The sequence below is a fragment of the Meira miltonrushii genome (assembly GCF_003144205.1).
Source record: "Meira miltonrushii strain MCA 3882 unplaced genomic scaffold FA14scaffold_2, whole genome shotgun sequence".
NCBI classification, from domain to species: Eukaryota; Fungi; Basidiomycota; class Exobasidiomycetes; order Exobasidiales; family Brachybasidiaceae; genus Meira; species Meira miltonrushii.
Window position 1 is genome coordinate 4121125 of NW_020289944.1, and position 17395 is coordinate 4138519.

The following is a 17395-nucleotide window of genomic DNA, read 5'->3' on the forward strand; positions in this document are numbered from 1 at the left end:
CGGGCTCGGAATGGTAATTGAGGCTTATGCGCAGCGTAAGCTGGACCAAAGATAAGGTTCATTGTTTACTTTGGCCTTCGAGTCATTATCAACCATCACCCAAAAAGGGGTTCACCGAATTTGTATAAAACCCACTTAGGGTTAGGATCTATAGATCCTAACCCTAAGTGGCCCATTCTGCAAGCGTACACGTTTTAACACTCGGTAAACTCATGTTAAAGTTATTTTAGTCTTTTTTTCTGCACTTCTTACTAAAAAGCTCCGAAAAAGGTTAGGAAGTTGGAGAGGAGCCCGTATTCAGAGTCGATTTTCATTTATTTTGTGTGATTTTAATGGTAATGATATGATGTGAATAAGCCACAAATCACATCAATTAGCAGTTCTTAAATCCGGCGCAAATTATAGCAGGGCGTATAATGTGATGATGCACAGCAACGGAAAATTTATTGAAAGTTGAAGCTAAAGGTGCATGATGCATGGTGCTAGGATAAAGAGTCTTGTCCGTTGATCATTATGACACGGACCTTCCGTCATGTCATGCCCCTAATCAAAGCAAGAGAAAGAGAGTAAATAAACAAACAAATGGAATTCACTTTTATACCGATACTTCATCCGGGCAAAGACCTCAACAGATGAAGACCATAACTTTTCTTCATTTTCAACCAAAGGCGTGATCTTTCATTTTTGTTGATCATTTTTTCTGGAGTAACGAGCCCGGTACCTGCTTTTCCTTTTTCAATTTATGTGATTTGTCGATCAAGAGAAAGGCGAACCGAGAGTATCAGCCTTTTCAACGGCTTCCGCCCTAATCTGACTTTCAAAGAAGGTACGGCGCCTTGATTATATTTTTTGAAAGAGAAGCACGGACTCTATCAAACAAAGAGGTCCCTTTCGAAAGGTATTTAAGATATCCTTTCTTTCAATCCTTTCTTCACAATCAATCAGCTCTCTCTCACACAATGAGTCAAATCGATACTCTTTCCGATTCTGGTGATGTTTCTTTCGATTCAAATGGCTTGCAACCACCTCAAGCTTTATCCAATCATTCATCACCGATCAAATCACTTCCAAATAATAAAACTCTTCGTCGTAAACGTAGTAGTGCAAATGCTGCATTGACATCAAGACCTTCTCTGTTGAATTTACGTGATGGTCGTGTCCCAATCAGCAAAGCTCAATTGTCACCAACATTGAATGGTAAAGTGATCCAAGCAGCAAATTTATTAGGTCTTACGCCTTCTTCACCTTCTACCTTGACACCATCAATGAATCTTGACGAAGGAATGGAATTACATCAAAGCTTGACAGCTCTTACGTTAGGCAATCCAACTGTTGGCTCGTTACCGGGTTATTCCGAAAGCATTTTTAGCTCATCAGCCACAGAATCGGACATAAGTGCAACGTTCTCCGATGTGTCAATGTCAAGAAGACCAAGTTGGGACGTAGACGAAGTGAATGAGTTCAAAATGTCAATTAGTGAAGGAATTGATCGTAATCGATTGATTTTGGCACACGTCATTACCACTTATGATCAAAATGGTAGCATTCAAAGCGAAAGCCTTGGTCATGCACTTATAACACCTAACATCTTGATTACACACGTTGGGCACATTGTACCTGTCCAAGATTTGAATAACTGGACAAACTTACGTGCCACGGTGGAACAATCCAGAATCGTTGCAATGTGTTCTGATGAAGCAAAGAGAACGTTTGAGATGTTAGGTGGACAAACGACGAAGCACATTTCCACATTCTATTTGCAATCAGAAGGAGGCAAAAGCGAAGGAAAACTTTCAAAGATCATCGTTCACGGCTTGGAAGGCAAAAATCAAGATAAATTCGATGAAGCCAGATTAGAAGCTTTGCCACAACAATTACGTGCTCTCATTCGTCAATCGAGTGAGATTGTAGAATATTCCAAGCTCGTCAATCCTACAGCAGATCAAGAAGCAAAGTTCAGCAATGGTGATGCACAGCTTTGTTCCCAAATCCTTCGACTCGTTTCGGGAAATCATGTCTAAGACGAGCAAGCGAAGAGGCCTTGATTTGGCTGTTTATGTATCATACTAGATTCTCTACTGTTTTGTCTCTTTCATGGTTTTGTTATTGTCACTCTTTCTCTTTTGTATGCTTCTTTCAATCGATTCCGTTTCAGTTGCCTTTGCCTGCCAACACTGCCCTGAGATCAATGGCTGTGCTACGAAGAGCATCTGTAGATATTCAATTGCGGTGCTCTCTTTCATCTTCTTTTTCTTCCCTACACTTTCCCATCATCTCTATGGATGTCATAAAATCACTTTACATCCTACTCCTGCAAGCTCTTTTGACCGTTGATTTTGCGAAAAGCAACCTTGTTGAACGTCGTCAAGAGTTTGCGATGCGAATGCATTTCATTCCCGATGTCACCTTGATCAAACGTGAATACAAAGAATGTAACGTGGGTACATAGAAGGACGTTTGCCGTCGTGGCATCTACAAAGTTCACATTTTCCCACGCCTCAGAAGATAGCATGTTCATTAGACAAGCATTGTACGAGTGCGGTAAGTGAGAAAGGCAATAAAAGTGCATATATTCTCTCTAATTTTTCTCTAAATGCAGCTTGCCAAGAAGTACAATGATAGTTGCATTGGATGTTATAATAAAATGTGTTATGATTCTTCGAAACAAATGGCAAAACAGAAATCATTCAAGAAAGGATCCTCTTCCAAGAAGAAGGAAAAAGGACAAAGTTCAAAAGGTAAATCAGGAACGAGCAATTGAAATGCTGTGTGGCTTTCCGTAGAAGCGGCGGAAGAGTATGTACGGGATTGCAAAGCCGCCTTCTATTGGGGTATGTATGATGATGCCTGAACGTATTCAGGAACACGGATCAAACTTTATTGACATTTTCTACCCTTTGGATTAAATCACAAGACGTCCCTACCTTTTCATCGGCGATTTCCATGTGTTGTACTGTATGTACATGCCAATCTAAGGTTTTCATGCAGCTCTTAAAAAGGCAGTCAGGAAGGCAGACAGGCACGCGTTATACGTCTTTGTCGAGAGAAAAACTCCTTGCACGGCCTACAAAAATAGAAGCGGGCGCGAGCGGCGGCAATCCGCGTAACTGGTCCCTATCTGAAAAGTCCATAAGATTCTCGGCCAAAAATGCAATGACACATATAGATCTATGTGAGCTTCGGCTAAGAATATGGCATGATGACCAAATGAGCAAATCAACATGTACACATACAGTGGAGGACCGGGTGGAGCGATGATCAATTTAGCTGCTCAGGCCTTGTTGAATGCCGCCAATCATCGAGCTGTGCTCATCATAGCCCCTTGGTGAAATGTTGAAAGGGGGCCACTTGTTCAAAAGCATCAAACATACCAATACACAAACCCTCTCAATGTCAATCTTAGCGTTAGAAGGTTTCTGATTGAGCCCTTGTGAATGTTACTATTTTGAGAGATCCATTAATCAAAATAAACAAATCCTTTTTTTATGAATATGATGCATCATCATCATCATTATTTCCACTCGGAAGAGCAAGCCGTATGTTTGAAAACGCAAGCCTCTTGCGTGCATTCAAAAGCTTGAACAGATTCGCGGCGAATAAAAAGGGGGGAGAATTACGTCTATTTCTAGGCAGGCAGACGGCATACCAGCAGTCCCCCATTTTAAAATTGATTTACGTGTTGGGCACACGGTCTGTGTAATGCCAAATTTTCTCAAACGACTGATTTGCATACACACTTTAATTTTTAACCCCCCCAGTTTGAGTGAGTTGCACAGTGACTGGTTGGCTGTACGGATCAAGTTTTCGATCAAAACGGCAAGGATGACAGAATACTTGTCTCAGCGGGCATCGGATCTTTAGCAAACTTCAACCATCACCTCTTATACCATCGAATGGCCGGCCATACCAAAAGGCTGTGCTAAACGTTTCTCCCCTCACAATACAACAACAAACTTCATTGCCTTCTTTTCTTCACAAAGCATCTCATCGCCATCACCTTGAAAGATTTGCCTGACAGTATCTACAGGATATCAATCTCGACACGTTCTCGGGCAAGACGAATTGAATGATCGACCTGGAACTGTAAATCATTGCATTCTTTGATTGTCGTTTCATTTAATTTGCTATCCTAAGTGGCTCTTCATATTTACAAGCCCCCCTATCTATAGCAAATATGGTTCAATCAGGGACTGTTGCTACGTCTGCTTCTGCTGCTCGTGCGACAGCAATAAATGCAAGAATTGGAGAGCAACATGCCCGAATTGGCTCGCACGATGATCCTCTACTTGCTGCAGAGGAAGACGGGGATGATGTCTTTTCAAATCCAGATACGGCGGAATATGAATATCGTAGTGATGCAACAGGGGCAACCAGTCCCGCACCCAATTCTCCCGGTCCTGGCAGTCCAACCAATCGACTTTCCAATCAAATCTCAATTGTTGCCTCTTCACCGTCCAACGATCCATTTGCAACCATCAAACAAGGTTCTGACTTACATCTAGGTGGTACAGGCGCGGGCGTCTTACCATCCAACAAGCCAATGTCACTGGGATCATTACCGCAAACGAGTATCGCTCAACTTCAACAACAGCTTGAACATCAGCAAGCTCGATTGGACACTCCTCGTGCAGCTGTGGCATCTGCTACTCCAACCAGAAGTTCTCCAAGACCAGCTTTTGGCAGAGCGCTCTCGGCTTCGGGTGCTACAATGCAAACTATGGGTTCCTCAATACATCCTTCTCATTCGGCCAGCGGAAGCAGAATTGGTCCTTCTACACCTCGTTTGGGCGGTCATTCAAGCTCACACAGTGCATCACATCTCACTCTTCCACATGGTCAACTTCCATCCGCGCACGGATTGCCGACCGATCCCAAAGAGGCTTCTACTTTGTCCAAATTATTTGCTCATCCACCTGCTCAAAGCCCTGCGGAAGAATTGCAAGGTTTCATGTTTGCATCCAGTGGTATGTCTCCCAATTCGACAAACACTTCAAACTTTGCTGCTCATAGGAGATTGTCACGACCTACCACTCGTCCACCCTCACCAGACCGATTCGCTTCTCCTAATCGTAAAAGCGCAAATCGAGCAAGCGCTGGTGCAATGGGCTTAGGTTTATCTCCAAGAGTTTCTTCGGGCGTGGCGGATGACGCACCTTCTGGTTTTGGCAATGGATCGAGCATCTTTGAGCGTGATATCGAACATCGAGATGCTACACATATCCTTAGCAAACAAGAAGCTATTGATGTTGCTATTCCACCCGTTTTGGATGATGCAGTTGAAGCGATTCATAGTGATGTTGCCGATCAATTGGAAATTGTGGCACCGCACGCCGTCTTGCCTCCTCTTGCTCTGAGTGCACAAGCATTGAACGCACATAGTCATAGTCAATCAAAATTGATTCAACAGGATGAACAACAATCTCAACCTTCGAATACACGGCCTCAATCTAGCACCAAAGGATTCTCTTCTGCAAGTTCGCCATATATGTCGCCTAGTCCTCCCATGTCAAATGTAGGTGCAGTGGAACCACCTCCGGGATCAATGGCCGCTCAAATTGCAGAGCGTTTAGCTGCTGGTCATAAAGCAACAACGTCAACGCCTGCAACAGCGTCTGGTAATGAGGAAGGCGCAAGCGCAATGTCTCGTCATCGTCGTCCAAATTCCGATGTCAGTATTAGTAGCTCATCTTCTATGCGTTCTCGCTCTCCAGCAGCACCTCTGGCCGTTGGAGTTCAACAAGTTTTGGCCGCCAATCAAGCTTCTCCAAGATCTGTTAGTGGAGCCGCGCAATCGATTGCCAATACTGCTCGTACGGAAACTCATTCGAGTGGTCTGGCAAATATCGGTACTCCACGTGCAACTTTGCCAACAGCGACTGCTCTACCTGCTTTGCCTTTGCCAAATCCTTATCGTACACAATCGCCATCCACAACTGCACTATTGCTTCCCGATGCAGGTGTATCAATGCTGCCAAGCGTTAGTATGGATGGAGCTGTGATGCCAACTTCTGAATCGGCAACGATGGATGCTTCATTTGGTAGTTTGGCCGATGTGATCGCTTCTCAACCTCCAACGTCTGCCAATAGCGTTGCGAACTCACCTTCTATGCGTTTGCGCGGACTTGCATTGGATGACGGACATCATCATGGCCTATTCGGTAGCAGTAGCGTGGAAGCTAGCCCGTATACATCAAGAAGCCCAACTGTGGCTGGTATGACGAGCGCAAGTGCACATCATGCTCCATCGAGCCCACTTACCGGCCGCTCTGGTAAATTGTCCAACACACCCTTGGACAAAGCAGAGGAATACACAGCACCTTCTGTCATGTCTGGCAAGAAGCGTTTGTCATTCTTCAGCTACGCAGATATTATCAACCAAACGCCTGCTGAAATCTTAAATTTTGATGAAGCAGTTCGCCAAGCGGATTCTATCAATAAGTCATCCGTGAGCACAAATACACCTAATTCACCAACTCAAAATAGTCCCTTGTCTTCTTCTCGTATCGCATCAACAAGTGAACATACCCAAACGCCAAACACAACAAAGTAAAGGGAGATTCTCGCCACAAGGTCACTAGGTTACCAAGAAAGAAAACAAAAACCAAATTCTACAAAAAGATTTCTCTACTCGATTTTCTGTCTCATCACATCATGCTCAAACTCTCTCAACGGTTTCAATAATTGTAGCATCATTCACTGCAACAACTTTTACCATCTATTCATGGGTCTTTCTTTTTTCTTCTTTCTCGATTTCATTCTTCTTTTGCTATGTTTCCATATTTTGACTTTTACGTCATGGTCTTTGCTTGTCATAAAGGATAAGCCAGTTCTTTCATCTGCTCTATTTTAGCTTTTTCTTATTTCATATCGATCTTTTTTGCACATCTTATACACATGGACCATCACAACATTTTTGTCACCAATGCTTTTTTTTATTCAATCGTATTTATCGCACATATTACCAAGCAAATGCTTTTGATATGGGTTTCACCTGAGCTGAGATTCTAGTGTACACCGAGCCGATCTAGTTCCTTAAAATAGATCTTTCTCATGGATCAGCTCTCACAGATGACGTTATAGTGATGACGATCTCCACAAATTCCCTCTTCCTTCTCCGCAAATGGTTTTATCTTAGCGTTGATTAGCGTATGTTCAGGTCGCACTCGTACATAGAAGAGATTACCGATTAAGGCCGTAAATGTGCGAATGAATGTTGGGACGAAATGCAGACTGACAACGTTCGTACGACGGACGCGTTTGAGCAACACGGCAAAACCGATAAATTAAGCTTCTAATGCGTGCATATTTCCGTCTTTAAGGCACATTTTCGGTTTTAAAAGATAAGAAGCTCTTCAATTATACACTGCTCATATACGCGGACCGAACGCCACCCTTAGGCATGTCGTTCATTTGGATGGGGCTGAGCAGCTGACTTTGGTGGAGATCTCTGGGATTGTGATGCATTGATAAAAAATTTAAATTGATTGATAAGTCACACTCTTTCTCGTCAGATCAATCAACACGTATCATGAACACCACCACCTCGATCAATCATTCACCCTCTTTATTATCACTCACTCGAGAATTGATCGCGTGAATATTGCCTGCCACTGAACGCATTGGCAACAATCATGCAAACTACTCCGAGCGATCAATCACTAACTACGCCAACTTCCCTTTCACCCGTTTTACAAGTCAAACAAGAAGGTGTCGAAGCAAGAGTAGACAACTTGGATAGAATCGCACAGGAGACCAGCTTCTCATTGTTGGGTTCAGAACAAAACACAAACACATCCCCTTCTACGGAAGAAAAGAAGATGATCGCAGTAGCAAATCACATTCCAGACATTCCATCCGGATCGGCAATCGCACGTCCGCCTGCACGCACACGTTCGCCTTCTGGGACTTTGTTCACGAGGAGAAGACCTGAATTACGTCTGACTCTCTCATCTGAAGAAAAGGCAGACTTTAGTGCAGCAATTCAAAGGGCAAGAGGCAATTTGGTTTCAGACGCTACAAAGTTACCGAAGTCTACCAATATGGGCCTTGGAAATGACGCACAACCCGGTGCTACTGCAAAAGGCAACACTGCAAGAGTAGATACCCAGGGTGTGGCACCGGCTACAAGAGCAGATGCTCAAAAAGCCTTGGCTAAACCATCTGAACAGGCAAGCAATCCTTGGCCAATCCCACAACCGATCAGTGATAAGGAAAGAACGCATGCACCCACTGAAAATGAAACATCGATCAATTCATACAATTCGGATTCACACAGCTGGGAAGAATCGGAGACGTTCGATCGACCACAGGTAAAGGTGAAGAAGTCACCCGAAGTCCAACCGTCAAGGGCGGTATACTTACGTGCCATCCCGTGCATGTATGTTGCTGATGTCAAAAATGCAACTTCTTTCTACAAAGACATTCTTGGTTTTTCAGTTCTAGGAAGACCGGATTCTTCACATGCATCGTTGGTACGAAGCCCATCGCACATGGCAAATAGTACCACTTTGGGCAGATCTCGCGGTACACTGAAAAAAGCACCAGCCGATTCTGTTCAAGTGTATTTACGTATCGTTCCCATGGGCGAAAATGGTGAAAGAATCAAGCCGCCTCCAACAACATTGTGGATCATGGTGAATGATGTGGATGCAGTGTTTACTGAATTGCAAGATCAATGGGCAAAGTTCGCCCCAAGAACTGATGAATATTTCCCAATGCATTCGTTTGGCGATGCAAAAATTTTATCTAAACCTCAAAATAAAGCTTGGGGCAATAGAGAATTACACGTCGTTGATGGTGATCAGAACAAGATCATCTTCTTCCGTGAAATGTACTAGAGTTTTTAGGACTAGCAGCAACAACAACATACTCACTTCTCTCATTCTGTATCGTTTAATCTTTTTCTCATTTTTGGTTACCTCATATACCCATTGTACTTGTACCCCGGACCAATTCAGATGTATATCCTTTTTTTTCAATCACAACTCTCAATCATATCCTTTTTGTTTTGACATTTATCATGAATGAAACTCGCAAAATTGCCTAAAAATACAAATGAATGAATTGATGAACGGGTACGATGTTCATCTTCTACGTTTGCCTTTGACTCCTTTTTGTGTACCGGTCTTTTTGGCTGACCATCCACGTGCTTTACGCCATTGTTCTCTACGATTGTTGCGCGGACCGGATGTTGAAATCTTCTTTTCTGGAGCAGCTTCCTTCTTTTCCTCGTCAGTCTGCATGGAATCCACCTTGTTCGTTTGGACATCTGGTGGGAAGGAAGGGAGCAAAATGTCAGCATTCGCTTTTCTACAATTGGAACACACAGCACACTCACCTGATTGAGCAGTAGTTGCATCTTGCGCTTTTGTTGAATCTTTATCTTCTGCACTTTCTGTCCTCTCATCATCTCCTTGGTTCATCCTAGACATCAATCTTTGAGAGATTGAGTTCAGACGGGCAGCATGGATCACTTGGTAATCCGTTCCGGGTGTATAACGACGAGCATTTCGTGCTTTTACCTTGGATGAAGCTCTTAGACCCTTAGCCATCTTGTGTATACTGTAGTTTGCCTTGATTTGGTGGGTATGATCTGGTCGATAGCAAAGTCGTAAAAGGAGATATTTTCGATCCTTCTGATGGTGTTCAGGCAGTGTGAATGAGGATGCATGCATTAAGAATTATTTTAAGAATTTTATAAACTTTTTTTTGGCGGACAATTACACGTGCCGAGAGCCAACGCGCCTTAAGAAATCGAAAGGTCAAAATGCAAAATATCAATTCCTTCCAACTTTCCTTTCGACCATCGGCTATCTCGATCAGTATCGTACAAAAGAAGGTGATGAATGTTTACTCAACAATTTGTCATTTTTGCGATATGGGTTTCCATTCATGGGAATCTTTCATCGAGTTGACCGTATAGGAATGGCAATCTTTGCTAGGAAGAGACTGGGCAGCGTGTCATTTGATTTGCTTCCACAATGGCGCGTATTATCAGCCTCTACCACATCTTCAGTAAAAGAATCATGATGCAATGTAACAAATTATGCAAGTGCGGTACAGTAGTGCGACGAATACGAGACAGGAATTGTATAGAAGGAGAACAGATCTATTCACCGTCCCATTCCAATCAACGAGAGGAACTCTTGTCGAGTCTTTGCACGATCTCGGAATGCACCTAACATACAACTGGTCACCGTAGTCGTGCCTGGCTTTTGAACACCTCTCATTGCCATACACATATGCTCGCATTCTACCACTACTGCCACGCCTTGAGGTTGAATTGCTTCATCCAAGGCCAAGGCAACTTGTTTTGTCAATCGTTCTTGTACCTGTAATCGTCTGGCAAACATTTCAGCAATTCTTGCCAATTTAGACAGACCGATGACGAGTCTGTTGGGTAGGTATCCTATATGGATCTTGCCTCTGAACGGTACTAAGTGATGCTCGCACAAACTTGAGATTTCAATATTTCGAACAATGACCATTTCCTCGTGTTGTTCGTCAAAGATTGCGTTTGCAATCACATCCGTCAGTCTTTCTTCATACCCTCTTGTCATCCATAGCAGTGCCTTAGCATATCTCTCTGGTGTACGTTTAAGTCCTTCCCGCTCAGGATCTTCACCTAAGCATTCAAGGATCGTTTTAACAGCGGCTGATAATCTTGCCGTCGTTTGTGCTGTTTCAATCGGTGTGGAGTGCAATCGGGTAAGAGAACCTTTTGCTGGGAAACCTAAGCCATCTTTATCCATCACTGGCGTTCTTGCACCACTGGCTGTTGTACTTCCAACTCTTGACATTGGCTGAATGCCTCTTGCCGTTTGTCTGGAAGATGGACGAACTTCATGTTCATCATCACTTGCTCCATCCAAAGCGGAAGTGGATGCATCGTGAACGTGCAAAGATGAACTCATCGTAGCAGCTAACCTTCTCTCGATCGCTTCTTCGAAAGATGCTTTCGTATCATCTACTGGATTTTCACCATTGTTGTTCAGCTGTAATCTCTTGTCCAAAGAGGCTGGTAATGCGTTTGGATCTTCTTCTGGTCTATTAGCTCTGGCAGGTTGTCTTTTGGGTATAGAAACGCCTTTTTCGTTTGCTTTTCTGACATATTCCTCCATCTCTTCTGTACTGGGTCCTGGATCTCTTCCACAATCTAGTGTTTGTGCTTGTGTTGCAGAAGAAGATGATCCATTGCTATTTTGTGGGTTTGCTTTCAAAGAAGGATCGTCCAAATTTGCAACATCTAACGCAGAAGCGAAAAAGCTGTTAAAGAATGATCTTCCGTCTGCTGTAGAAGCACCATTTGTACCATTTGGTTGACTCATTCTATCTGATGTTGATGCAAAGCAAGATAGGATGTATGCGTTCCTGTCACCCGACCACAAAATATAATTTTTATCGGCGTTGAATGAAATTAAAAATTAAACAGAGTCATGCATTGCTTAAGGCGTGCGGCGCTTGGCCGGAAGAGGATGTTCCACAAACGGATAACGGGACAAAGTGATTAACCCAATAAGCGTGCGTGCGATTATTATTTATATCCGAGAGAGTGAAGAAGGGAACAGATTACTAAAATATGCACTTTCTTTGCATACATCATCTACACAAAATGAATGCAAACATGATAATGATCAACAGAGCAGTAAGGTGTAGCGGTCTAAGAAGCTTGACAAGGCAACAATCAGCTCGTATGCCAGTTTGCAGATCGGTACACACATTCACTCAACGAATTACCGCCGCCAACTCAAGCCTCCACCACGTTCAAAATCCACAGATTGTTCACTCACGAAACCTCTCCGTCTCTGCAATCAGAAGACAAGAAGAAGCAGAAGAACAACGTGAACAAACGAGCGGAGAAAAAGATATCGAAGACATCCTGAGAAAAGAATTCGCACCAAAACAAATGCAAGTTCAGGACGTCAGTGGAGGATGTGGATCGTTTTATTCAATCGTTATTGTTTCTTCAAAATTCAAAGGAATCACAACCGTAAAAGCACATAGATTAGTCAATGCTGCCTTGAAGGATATCATCAAAGAAATTCATGGACTTCAATTACGCACAATTCCCGCTGACGATTGATGATCTTACCAAGCTCGTATAGAATTAGGAATTATGTTCCATTCGAATTCATTTGCTAATTATACAATTATGTAACAGTACAATGTCAAGATCGTCTAATCGAAATATGTATATTTGACACTATTCACTCAGAAAAGGTCAGCCGCTCTTGCTCTGCCGGGTCGGGATGGTGGCGTGTTTGTATTGCTCGACCCATCACCTTCATCCGAAGGACGAGCTCGCTTTGCGTTCGCCTGTGATTGCATATATTCCATATCAGCCTCACGTTTTACACCATGTGCCGGCTGTGATACCTTCTCATTGACGGCTGCCAAAGCCTCAGCGGTATTGTTTTGCCGATTGGCTGAAGGTGGGATCGTATCAGCTTGAACTGCCGGGTAACTTTGTGCTGGCGGCGGTACAGAGAAGTTTTGTTGACCTTGATATGATCGTGCATCCTCAGGGTCGACGTAGGCGTATTTGCTTGTCGAGGCTAATTTCTCTTCAGGACTGAGATTTGTATCGGAATACACTACCCTGCTTTTTGCTTCTTGTTTGACAGCCTGTTCATGAGGGTTCACTGATGGCATGCTGTGATTACTGGGCGGGTACTGGCCTGACTGCATCGAAAGTGGTGGAATATTGGTCGGCGGTGGATAAGGATAACCAGGTGGTGGGCCTCCATACGGCTGTGTTCCTTGACCATGCGAGGGAGGTGGTCCACTAAACGGTGGTGGTCTCTGAGACATCAATGGAGGCGGTGGAATACTAGGATTGAAGCCCGGCGGAGGAACATTTGGTGGAAAGCCCATGGCCGGAGGTGGTGCGAATCCGAACAAAGCTTGTGCTGTTCCAGGCGGAGGTGCTTTGCCGCTCATAAGGGCTTTGTGTGCTTCCAGCTGTATCCGCAATTGTTCTCTGCTTATAACACCTTTATCAATCTTAGGTCTTTGTATTCCTGTTCCGCCATTGCCAACCCTTCCTTGTGCTCCATTTTCTCCTCTTTTGGCTTTTCTTTCTTGCCATTCAGTCAAGTCTGCTTCGGGTATCCCGACCATGCCATAAATTTCAATGTCAAATGATTCTCTTCCAGGTAATGCATTCTCTATTGTTGTTGGCTCTGCTTTATGAACTTGATGTAGATGAACAGTTAATCCTCCTGATGTGTTTAACCTTCTAGGACAATATGGACATCTATAATGTTTTGCCCTTTGATGTTGTAGTAAAACCTTTTCATCTTCAAATTCTCGATCGCAATACCAACACCATGCCTCAAATTGAGGTACATTCTTCTTCCGTCTGCCCATCTTGTTGATGATGGTTGTGAGAAGATGTCGAATAACAGCTTAATTGTTGTTGCCCCATGCACCGTGTATGTCGCACGCCTAGAGCTTACTACTGCTACAGAGCCAAGGAACTTTTTACTCATTGACGCGTACACGTGATTATAGTTTTTCGAGAAAAAGTCAAGAAGATTATGCATGTGTTTAACTTAATACCAAAAGAGGTGTTACCTCAATTGCATACTTCTTTCTGATCTTCATCGAAGTTCTTTCTAGAGCTTATTTGCATCGAAGATGGCAAAGAAGCAAGATATAGGGAAAGGAGCTGCAGCTGCAGTTGCAAAGAGAAAGAGAGATGCTCCTGCTGCAGTGGTTGAAGCTTCAAAAACAAACGGCCTCAAAGGCACGAATGGTCAAAAATCAGAGGATGTCTTGGGTGGCTTGGATGATGCTGAATTGGAGCTAGAACAAGAAGATGATTCTGAAGGAGAAGAAGATGAAGAGGGAGATGAAGCCGAACTAGATCCATTTCCAGAAATCGATGTCGGCTCTAGCGAGGAGGAGGACCAGGAAGAAGATGACGAAGAGGAAGACGATCTCGAAGAAGGAGACGAAGAAGAGGAAGATGACGAAGAAGGATACAATAGCTCTGATATAGATAACTGGGATGAAAGCGACGAAGATGCAAGGGCGGAAGAATTGGCCAACAAGGAGACAGACGATTCCGAAATCGAGGAAGAATTGAGCAAGATGATCCAAAGAGCTTCAAAGAAACCTCAAGAAGAGAAGCCACAGCTGAACAAGCTTGGTCTTTCAGAAGAACAAGCTGCTCCTTCCATTTTTGCTAAAGGAAGAAACCCTGACGGCAGCGCTTTCGGTGAATGGAAAACAAGTGAAATCACTGGAAAGCCAAAGCGAGTATATCCCGCTATTGATGCCGAATACGACAGTGATAGCAGTACTGAAGATGCACCAAATAGAATCGGAAACGTTCCAGCTCACTGGTATGACGAGTTTCCCCACATCGGTTACGACGTAGAAGGCAGAAAGGTTATGCGCCCGGCTACTGCTGATGAACTTGATAAGTTCTTGGCGACTGTAGAGGATCCGGATTCTTGGATGACTGCTAAAGACAAATTAACCGGAAAGGATGTCAAATTGACAGATGAAGAATTGGACATCATCAGAAGACTTCAAAATGCAGAAATTCCAGACGGGAGCTACGATCCTTATGAGCCATCAGTGGACTGGTATACGGGCAAAGACAAAGTGATGGAGATGCCTCTTTCATCCAGACCGGAGCCAAAGAGCAGATTCGTACCAAGTAAATGGGAACACAAGAAAGTGATGAAAATCGTGCGTGCTATTCGACAGGGACGTATCACAGCCAGAGCGCCAAGTACCGACAAGCCGAAATACTACAACATTTGGACAGATGCAGATCAACCGGCCGGTGATCATCCCATGCATATGCCAGCGCCTAAATTGGCACTTCCCACCCATGCAGAATCTTACAATCCTCCAGCAGAGTATCTCTTTGATGATCAAGAACGTAAAGATTGGGAAGCGGCAGACCCAACAGATCGAAAAGTTTCATTTATGCCGTCCAAATACGATGCTTTACGAAAAGTTCCTGGATATCAAAACTTCGTCAAAGAACGATTCGAAAGATGTTTGGATCTTTACTTGGCACCTCGTATGCGTCGTGCTCGTTTGGATATCGATGATGCTCAAGATCTACTACCAAAATTGCCTTCCCCACGTGAATTAAGACCGTTCCCGACAATGACATCTGTCAGCTATGTTCATCCAAACAATGTACGTGTTCGAGCTGTTGCAGTCGACCCTCGTGGTCAATGGCTTGTTACTGGTGCTGATGACGGCAGAGTCCGTCTATGGGATCTGGCAATCGCACGTTGCACAGCTGTCTGGGATTTGCACGCCCGATCGCCACAAAGTGAACGTAGCGCAGTCTATAGCGTTCAATGGAACCCAAACAAATCGATGTCCATGTTTGCAGCCTGCACAGATGGAAAGGTAGTAGTCATCGTTCCCCCACAGAGCAATGGCGCAGCTGCTTCAAGTCGTGGTATCAATTGGACTTCTCCTTCGATGGCATTCGCAACTCAAGGATATCAGCCAGCTAATACTGCAAATGCAGACGGAAAGCAACCTGCAGCACAATGGGCAAGACCTTCGGATGCTGAAAGGAAAGATGGTATTGCTGCAATGGTCACATTGAAGGGATCGCCAAAACAAGTTGTTTGGCATGCAAGAGGAGACTACTTTGCTACAACGGGACAAGGTGCCGGTAATGCAGTCCTTATCCATCAGCTATCCAAACAAAGAAGTCAAGCACCATTTGCAAGAGCCTCAAAAGGATCTGCCGTTCAAGCTGTACTCTTCCATCCCCAACAGCCACACTTCTTTGTTGCAACTCAACGTACTATCCGAATGTACAATTTGGCAACACAAACACTACTTAAAACTTTCCAAACTGGATTACGCTGGATCAGTAGTATGCGCTTACATGGTCAATCTGGAACGCATCTTATTGTTGGATCGTACGATAAGCGTGTTGCTTGGTTCGACTTGGAATTGGCTACGAGACCTTATAAGATCTTACGTTATCATCAACGTGCAGTTCGAGCTGTTGGCTTCCATGATCGTTATCCGTTATTGATGAGCGCAAGTGATGATGGAAATGTGCATGTCTTACATGCAACAGTATACAACGATATGATCAGTAACCCTTTGATTGTTCCATTGAAAGTATTGCGTGGACATACGATTCAAGATGGATTGGGAATATTGGACGCTGTGTGGCATCCGATCATGCCTTGGCTCATCACCGCTGGAGCCGATGGTGAAGCAAGATTGTGGACTCCTTGATTTTTTCTCTATGCAAACCTGTACAGTACTCTATTACATGCTGTGTATATAACGAAAAGTATACGCCTCTCTATGATTCGAAGCCCCGTTGTGAGCGCACTGACAGTGAAGATCCTGTTCGACAGAAGTCCTTCTCAACCTGAATGATATTGATGATACGATCTAATGTTGGTCCTGCTGCTCGCCATCTTTTCTGTGTTCATTCGAATGGACATTACTCTGGCAGTTGGCCAAAATGACAGCCCTGATCGCAATGAAGCTATTAATCAGCTAACGAAACATTATTGGCTGAGTTTGATCGATTGGCCTACAGCGCATGTGCAAACGCAACAAGATGTGCCAATATCTGAGCAACAAAGACTACCAAAGAGTCATGCAGGTGCATCTTCCAAACAAGAAGAACTCGCACAACAGAATCAGAATAGACGTAAGAGGAAGAGAAAATATGATTCGGAAAGATATAGAAAGTCAAAATCTGATCCTGTAAAACTATCTAGGTTTATTCAACAAAGGAAAGAATGTAATCAAAGAAAAAAGGTAGAATATCAAGAAAAGTTTGAGAAGATGACACCAAGAGAACAAGAAGCAGAAAAATTGAAGCGAGCGGAAAGGACCCAACATTATATCCGCCAAAGAAGAGACAAAAAGGAGCGACAAACAGAAGCAGCAATTGTTGATGAGCAAGTACGACAAGAACTCAAACGAAAACGCGAAAAGAAATGTTTGGCTGTTAAAGAGTATCGAAAGAGACAAGATGAAATGTTTAAAGTAGGACTGAAAAACAATGATCCGGATATTAAAGCACGTATCCAACGAGACAAAGAAGCTAATAGACTAAGAGGGAAAAATCACCGTGATCGAAAGCGAGAACAAGCAAAGAAGGCTAGATTATCAGACAAAGACTAGATATGATACTGTGGCTCTCGGTAGAAACACTATTGATAGCTTTTTGTCACTTCGAGGCGCAGCACGTCGTACATACCAATATGGGCATTAAGAAGGACAGCAAACGGCCTTTGTCTCTTTGATACTTCGTCTAATGGGAGACCATTCATTCAGTGTCATGTGGTAGGGTAGGGTTAGGGTTAGGGTTATAAACCCTAACCCTAACCCCGACCAAACAATTCTACATATACATTCACATCTGGCTGAGCTTTGC

The 17395-nt window shown here is 43.7% G+C and overlaps 9 protein-coding genes across 9 annotated transcripts; 6 read left to right on the top strand and 3 right to left on the bottom strand.

The window, feature by feature from the left end:
- Positions 1 to 959: 959 nt before the first annotated feature.
- On the top strand, positions 960 to 2761 carry FA14DRAFT_179609 (uncharacterized protein; the record flags this gene model as incomplete). Its single annotated transcript, XM_025500931.1, has 4 exons — positions 960 to 1965; positions 2319 to 2437; positions 2503 to 2541; positions 2600 to 2761. 4 exons carry the CDS (start codon positions 960 to 962, stop codon positions 2759 to 2761), a joined length of 1326 nt encoding a protein of 441 aa, XP_025356550.1.
- Positions 2762 to 4174: 1413 nt separating this feature from the next.
- Positions 4175 to 6550, top strand: FA14DRAFT_155654 (uncharacterized protein; the record flags this gene model as incomplete). The annotated part of the gene is made up of 1 exon (XM_025497771.1): positions 4175 to 6550. One exon carries the CDS (start codon positions 4175 to 4177, stop codon positions 6548 to 6550), a length of 2376 nt encoding a protein of 791 aa, XP_025356551.1.
- Positions 6551 to 7511: 961 nt separating this feature from the next.
- FA14DRAFT_134896 (uncharacterized protein) lies at positions 7512 to 8831 on the top strand (the record flags this gene model as incomplete). Its single annotated transcript, XM_025496990.1, has 2 exons — positions 7512 to 8109; positions 8284 to 8831. Coding segments are annotated over exons 1-2 (1026 nt in total), but the record flags the coding sequence as incomplete, so codon positions are not given.
- Positions 8832 to 9083: 252 nt separating this feature from the next.
- Positions 9084 to 9551, bottom strand: FA14DRAFT_179612 (uncharacterized protein; the record flags this gene model as incomplete). The annotated part of the gene is made up of 2 exons (XM_025500932.1): positions 9084 to 9268; positions 9338 to 9551. 2 exons carry the CDS (start codon positions 9549 to 9551, stop codon positions 9084 to 9086), a joined length of 399 nt encoding a protein of 132 aa, XP_025356553.1.
- Positions 9552 to 10112: 561 nt separating this feature from the next.
- FA14DRAFT_122783 (GTP cyclohydrolase I) lies at positions 10113 to 10799 on the bottom strand (the record flags this gene model as incomplete). The annotated part of the gene is made up of 1 exon (XM_025496533.1): positions 10113 to 10799. One exon carries the CDS (start codon positions 10797 to 10799, stop codon positions 10113 to 10115), a length of 687 nt encoding a protein of 228 aa, XP_025356554.1.
- Positions 10800 to 11851: 1052 nt separating this feature from the next.
- FA14DRAFT_115679 (bola-like protein) lies at positions 11852 to 12064 on the top strand (the record flags this gene model as incomplete). Its single annotated transcript, XM_025496121.1, has 1 exon — positions 11852 to 12064. A coding segment is annotated over one exon (213 nt), but the record flags the coding sequence as incomplete, so codon positions are not given.
- A 683-nt stretch (positions 12065 to 12747) lies between these two features.
- On the bottom strand, positions 12748 to 13368 carry FA14DRAFT_113378 (uncharacterized protein; the record flags this gene model as incomplete). Its single annotated transcript, XM_025496011.1, has 1 exon — positions 12748 to 13368. A coding segment is annotated over one exon (621 nt), but the record flags the coding sequence as incomplete, so codon positions are not given.
- A 209-nt stretch (positions 13369 to 13577) lies between these two features.
- FA14DRAFT_161053 (BOP1NT-domain-containing protein) lies at positions 13578 to 16331 on the top strand. The gene has a single exon (XM_025498948.1). It carries the CDS (start codon positions 13639 to 13641, stop codon positions 16234 to 16236), a length of 2598 nt encoding a protein of 865 aa, XP_025356557.1. The 5' UTR covers positions 13578 to 13638; the 3' UTR covers positions 16237 to 16331.
- Positions 16332 to 16443: 112 nt separating this feature from the next.
- On the top strand, positions 16444 to 17142 carry FA14DRAFT_179617 (uncharacterized protein; the record flags this gene model as incomplete). The annotated part of the gene is made up of 1 exon (XM_025500933.1): positions 16444 to 17142. One exon carries the CDS (start codon positions 16444 to 16446, stop codon positions 17140 to 17142), a length of 699 nt encoding a protein of 232 aa, XP_025356558.1.
- Between the last annotated feature and the right edge of the window lie 253 nt (positions 17143 to 17395).

Excerpts from the sequence above, each read along its gene's own strand:
- FA14DRAFT_161053 (XM_025498948.1), top strand. The coding sequence starts at position 13,639 with ATGGCAAAGAAGCAAGATATAGGGAAAGGAGCTGCAGCTGCAGTTGCA.